Below are 6,924 nucleotides of genomic sequence, written 5' to 3'. Positions count from 1 at the left end.
AAAAATATATATATTATGATTATTAAAAACTCAACCGGACCTTTCCCCTCCGGCCGAATTCTTATGCTTTCATGTCTACAACTTTTCAACACTTAAATCCACTTTGATAAATTTTATCCTGATAATTGGATTATCGTATCGTATATTAACATGACAAACTCGTTCCAGAATTGGATGGGAGTTCGGAAAGTGTGTCTTGTTTGGCAAGTTGGATTTTGGTTTAACGCGTCGCCTTTCTGGAAAGAACTAGAAAAACAACCTAGAAATACTTGGAGGAGGGGTATATTAGGAAACTAGAACTCCAAGAAGGACTTTGACCCAACTAACCCATCAATCATTATAAATAAACGCAAGGCGTCACAGTTTTTGGATTCAATTCAAGAACGCGTAAGACTTGAGAGTAATCTTCTCTCTGACTTGGTAAAACCCTAACCCTAGTTTTCTGAATTTGAAGGAAAAGAAGGATAATATATGGGTTCTGAAGATAGCTGGAACAAGATGGACGACGGCACTAGTTTTCAACCATCTGAGCCGGCTCCATGCGCCAACGGCTGTGGCTTCTTCGGCAACCCAGCGACTATGAACCTCTGCTCCAAGTGTTTCAGAGACCTTCGCGTCAAGGAAGAGCAGGCGGCTTCGGCTATAGCCGCCATGGACAAACTGGTGAATAATCAGAATCAGACGGTGTTTTCAGGAGAGGTCCGTGTGGGGCCATCTTCGTCGACCAAATCATCATCATCAGCACCGTTGGTTGTGCCGACTGTTGGCGTTGATCATCAGACGGAGGCCCCGAAGGTGCCGTCGAACAGGTGCTGGAGTTGCAGGAAGAAGGTAGGGGTGTTGGGGTTCGCGTGCAAGTGCGGGAGCACGTTCTGTGGGAACCACAGGTACCCAGAAAAGCACGAATGCCCCTTCGATTATAAGGGTGCGGGACGAGACGCCATTGCACAGGCTAATCCGGTGGTGAAGGCTGATAAGGTGCAAAGGATCTGATTTCTTAATCAAACAATCGGTTTAGATTTAAATTGTTTTTAGCTTTTTTCTTTCTTTTTTTCTTTCTTTCTTGTATCTTGGATATTAATTTTGGTTGGGTTGGTTGAGAAAGCATTGAGGGTCGATTCCATAATAAAGTGGAACAGCCATTAATTGTTTGTAACTTCTGTTGTCTTACCCTTCTTGGTAAGGTTTCATTGTTTCAAGTAAAATTGCATGTTCAAAAAACATGAATCGACTCTATGAATGAATTTCGGTCTTATAATGTTTAATAAATCTAAAATGTAACAAGAGAACTCATCTAAATTGCATGTTCAAAAAAATGGATCAACTCTGTGAATGAATTTTGGTTTTATAATGTTTAATAAATATAAAATGTAACAAGAGAACTCATCACCATGAGAGGCATAGAGACATATCACCATGTCTTTGCTCCAACCTATTATATGTACGTATATATTTTTGCTATATATATGTTCGGTTCTATTACAAAAGTTTTAAACTACTTGGTCATCCTTCATAAATAATATTTAATAAATTTCATAAATAAAGTAAGGATTGAGTTAATGATAAAAACTTAAAAATTTATTTTTCTTTTATCATACCGGTTTTCAACCGAACAAAAAGAGGGTTTTTTTCATTCTCTTCCATTTAACCGAACAAAAAGAAGGAAACGCTTAATCTCTCTTTTTTTTGAAAAAGAAAAAAAAAAAAAAAGAAGTTACATATCTCCCCATTCTTCAAGTACACCATATATTTTTCCTTTTCTAATTTTTGTTTCATTTTTCAAAAATTTTTTTTTTTTTTTGGGATACATTTGTGATTGTATTTAATTAAAATATTATTAATCAACATTTTGATTCTTATATTTGTCAATTATACTCTTCCTTGTTTCTTCCTCCTCCTTGCCTTTATTAAACTTAAACACTACACATATTTTTCTTCTTCTCCCTTTTAACTTAACACTATACTTACTCATATGAGAAAGACCTGAGTTACATAAAGCAATAGTGGGAATAAGAGCGAATTTGAGTGCGGGAGCGTAAAAACGGCAAAATAGAAGACGATCAGAACGTAAGGGCAACACTCATTAAAAAGAGGGCGACACTCATTAAAAATAATTTTGTGATTTGGACAACGACATTATAAATTACTAATTTAATAAGGAAGGCGACATTCACACTCCACTTTTCTATACTTACACTCCACTTGTCTTTTTCTTTTAAATAAAATGACAAAAAGTCCATAAACTCATTAATGCACTATCTTGTATTTAAAAATACCATAACTATTCTTTATACAATAAATTATATATATATTTTTTACCTTATTTATCTTCTTTAGTACTTTTTTTTTTTTAATCCAATCAAAATAAATGATTTATTTAGGAGAGATAGGTGTGGGGGGACTTGGTCAAAAGAAATAATTTATTCAAACACAAATAACTAATATTTTTAGTCTCAAAAGATAATTTTTCAACAAAGATAACTCTCTCTTTTTTTCTTTTTTTTTTCTTCTTTTTTTTTTTTTGGGGGGGGGGGGAGGGGGGGGGGGGGGGGGGGTTCTTTTTGTTATTGTGAAATCAGATAATTTATTTATATTTTGGGTTGGGGTCCGTCAAAGAGACTAAAAATATTAAAGATGGGAGAGAGTCCGATCATATCTAGAACCTAGGGTGGTCGTGTAATTTAAAAATAAATAACTATTCACTTGTGAAGTTAGGGTTAGAATAATCATTTTCATTTTAAATTGGCACGCAATTGTAGAAAAGTGGAGTGCGAATATCGTCTCCCAAAATTAGTCCATATCATCCCACTCATGATTTGTTTGAAGAAAGCATATTTTCTCTAGTAATCTTCAATGTCACTTGAGAGCATTTATGGTGAAAGTTTCTTGCATAAGCTTTTTTAATTTTATGCTATGTTTGGTTGGAGGGAAGGGTTGAGGAGGGATAGATGTATGAAGCTTTTCATGTTTGGTTGGAGGGAAGGGTTGAGAGGGAGGAAGCATGTCTCATTTCTTCATATTTTTCTATCTGTCCAATTTTGAGGGGAAGGGAGAAGAGAGAAAAAGAATAACTACCTACAAATATGCAATTTTCAATTTTAACATTTTCAAAAAAACTTAAATGAATCTACCTTTTATTATTTTATATAGTGAGATTATATTGGTAAAATATATATAAAAATTTTCCTTTCTTTCCAACCAAATAAAAAAAGAGGATCATCTCATCCATCATTTCTATCATCCATTCCATTCAACCAAACAAAAAATCAGGGAAACACATTCCCTTTCCTAAGGATTCCTCATCCATTCCTCTCTTTATCTCTTCCATCCATTTTTCTCTCCCTCCAACCAAACAAAGCATTAGTATAAAATTTGACCATAAATGCTCCCAAGTGACATTGAAGATTACAAGAGAAAATCAGTTTTCTTCAAACAAATCATGAGTGGGATAATATGGACTCATTTTATGATTAAGATTACGTGTGTGTGTGTGTTTTTGATAAATATATTATACTGTAATACATTTCCATAATTGAAATAGGAATATAGATGTTAATGGTAGGGTTGAATAGAAAAGATAGAGTAAGGTACGAAAGAGAATTTAGAATTAATAATTTAATAACGTCACCTGGCTCAGCTCTCGTTAAAAAAGAAAGAGTAGTTTGTAGTAATATTAGAAAGTGAGGCAGACCAAAACTAACATAAAATCAAATAATTAAAAATAATTTTAGAATATTAAATATTACAGGCAACATAGTGTATAATAGAATATGCTCTAGATCAGACAACAGAATAGTCCGCTCCATTAACTTAGGAAAAAACAAAGAAGGCGATGAGGATTTATTTAAAAAACTTTCAGACTCTACAAATTACGTGCTATTAATAGCTCGTTTGGGATTGCTGTTAAAATATTAAAAGAGTTTTTGCTGTTATAAAAGTGCTAGTAAATCTGTTATAAAAGTGCTATCAATAATAGAACTGTTATAAAATTGTTGTCAGTAAAACGCATTTAAGACCACTTTGTAAATTAAAACTCCAAACTCAATGTAATTATAGCTTTCCAAAGATTAATCAGAATACCATTTGTCCTGTTCTAGAAGAAAAAAATACATAAATAAATAAAAATAGGAGTGGGAACTACATGAAGAAGCTACTGTAATCTGGCCAATAAAATAACACTATATAAATAAAGTATACTATAAAGAGTTTAATGGACTGAATGTTTTCTTTTTAATTAATTGATAATTAGTTTACATGAGGTGGTGTATATATATACATTTAGCTATTGACTACGTTATAGGAAGAGTTCCTAATATCTCTCAACTATAAAACTGAATTTTAACTGCATGATCTGTTACTCCAAAGGAGGACAATCTGTTGGAGTTGGTTCTGATTTGGCATGATATGGTGGAGAGACTGTGAATGGTGGAGAATCAGATTTTGGTGGAGGAGATTATCTGATATGCCCCCACAAGACAGTGCTCCTGTTGGAGATACCTGTAATACCCGTAATTTTAGAAAGGATAGTCCTGGCATTTATTTTAATTATGTATGTGCGTTTTTACTAAATTTATTGTTTAAATTGTATTTTGTTTGTTTAAATAAATTGTTTGCTGGATTAATTGCATTACTTGAATTAAATTGTTTTAAATATTTGGTTAATAAATTATTTACTTGATTATTTGCATTTCGTGAATTAATTGTTTAAATAAAACTGTTTTAGGTTAATTGGTTATTTAATTGTGTTTCTTAAGTTTTCTTAATTACGTGCTTATGTAAAATTAACTGTTTTATAATATACGGTTTAGTTTATTTAGCTGACTATTTGGCCGACACAGGTTTTAATTATGTTTTATGGGCCGGTTAGGATTTAGTTAGGGCTTGAATTAATTTAGGGTTTGGTATAACTCTATAAATATATGGGTATATATCTGCCTAGGGTTTTTGATAAACCCTACTCACCACCTTCAATAACAGAGTCGTACAGAGAGTTGTGAGGGCAGAGAAACAGAGAGGGAGCTTATGTGGTTTACTGAGAGAAACTTTAGGAGATTAAGAGAGGGATTCAAGGAGGAATTCTGGTCCTAACTAGGAGTGGCAGAGGTTAATAACAACAAGTTGACGTTGCCGGAATTTATAGAGACGGTGAATTATAGTTTCAAATCTGAAACTGCAGGCAAGTCTTGTTCTTCTCTATCTCTTTAATCTGTGTTCTGTGCATGTTTAGGAAGACTCCAGGGATTAATCAAAGATTAAAATAGATGAAACGAATGCATGATTCATCTAATATGCAGGTTTAAATCAGTTTTTAGTTCCATTGAATTAAACTGTTTAGTGTTGATTTAAAGTGCTAACTAAAATCTTGTTGCGGATTGTTTTTAAACCTGGAGTTAAATTCTTATTGTGAATATATATTTATGTTTGAGGATTGGTCTGAGACATTAAACGAACCCTTGAATACGTAATAAACACAGTATTGAATTTTCACCAAATTAATCTGTTGTGGGCTGCTTAAAGTTTCAGACTAAGGTTCTGTGATCGTTGTTTCAAAACTTACGTTCCATGCATGTTATCATTGAATATCAGTGGTTTAATATGTACCTAGGACTGAGATTGAACCTAGAATAAGAATTAAAACATACTACAGAGGCTCTGGTAATCACCGGAATTGGAGAAGATAAAGCTGGAACGGACAACGGCTGCTAGGGGAAAAGAGAGCAGGCTCTCAAATACCTTAGAGCCGGCTCCAAACTTATTTGGAGGCGGCTCCAAGTGTCTTAGAGCCAGCTCTAAGTGGTTTAGAGCCGGCTCTAAAAGAAAAATAGAGCAGGCTCCAAATTTTAGAGCCTGCTCAATCTTAAAATGCACAGAATTGAAGTTTTAGGAACTTTTGGCTGAAATTGGTTTTTCTAAAATTATTTAAAGGCTACTGGATGTTGTAATTTAATGTTTAAGACTTGTAAAAATGTTTGGAAGCATGATTACAAGTAGGAATTGAGGACGGGATTAATCTAAGATTAAACAGTGAACCCGTGGGTGGATGATTTGAAAATTAATTTCTGTTGTTTACTATTTTTGGAACTTTATTTCTCTGCATGACTTGGATTTATAAATCATGTTTTGCAGCTGTGTTATAAGCATACTGTGGTATTGTTATATGTATGTTTAGTTGGGATCAACTGGTGTTAAAATCTGTTTTACATTGCATCAGTTATGGTACTGTTTGGAGAGGTAGACTGTGTAACTCTACTTTATCAATTTAACGGACTGTAATTGGGATTCTAAAGCTTATATTGAATGCATAAGTTGGTTATATACATGTTAAACTATATTTATGCTAATTCTGGAGTATGGTTGATAAATACTTATTCCTGTTTTTATCAACTTCGTTAACTGGAGGATTGTATGTACCGGTATGGGACGGTGACATACTAGGTGGACTTGTTCAAACACTGAGTTCTACCTAACTTGGATTAAGGTATGGATTAATCATATAGGTTAAGTCCATCACCTACTTGTCTCATATCAATTGAGAATTGAATGACCTACTATGGTTTCAGGATGAATTTGTTATACATATATCAGACCACTACATAGATGGATGGTATTTTGTATTAGGAGGAGTACGGACTTTATATATATATTATATGGTGCCGTGGTATGAGCTTGAGTCTCATGACCATGGTTAGGGCGCGTATATTGCCTAAGATGGATAACTGGACATAGGTGTTGTTCCCTGGTAGGTCTAGGTACTCATGCCCACCTTCGGGTGCGTATTTGCATGTTGCCTTCTATTCAGGCTGAGACAGACCTACTGGACTAGCGAGCGTCCTATAGTGTGTACTATATACATATATGGACTACTCTAGATATTGTTGAGTCTTCTTAGGATGTATCTGCGTATCGGATTACTGTTTGGATTGT

At 33.9% G+C, this 6,924-nt stretch overlaps 1 protein-coding gene across 1 annotated transcript; it reads left to right on the top strand.

The window, feature by feature from the left end:
- The first annotated feature begins 393 nt into the window (after positions 1–393).
- LOC132273270 (zinc finger A20 and AN1 domain-containing stress-associated protein 1-like) lies at positions 394–1,281 on the top strand. Its single transcript, XM_059774263.1, has one exon. It carries the CDS (start codon positions 472–474, stop codon positions 991–993), a length of 522 nt encoding a protein of 173 aa, XP_059630246.1. The 5' UTR covers positions 394–471; the 3' UTR covers positions 994–1,281.
- Positions 1,282–6,924: the final 5,643 nt, after the last annotated feature.

The sequence above is a fragment of the Cornus florida genome, unplaced genomic scaffold (genome assembly GCF_030987335.1).
Source record: "Cornus florida cultivar Cherokee Brave unplaced genomic scaffold, ASM3098733v1 CherokeeBrave_3.0.0_Hap2_Chr09, whole genome shotgun sequence".
In the NCBI taxonomy this organism is placed as follows: Eukaryota; Viridiplantae; Streptophyta; class Magnoliopsida; order Cornales; family Cornaceae; genus Cornus; species Cornus florida.
Note: the sequence above shows the minus strand (reverse complement) of the source record. Positions and strands in the feature narration are given on the sequence as shown.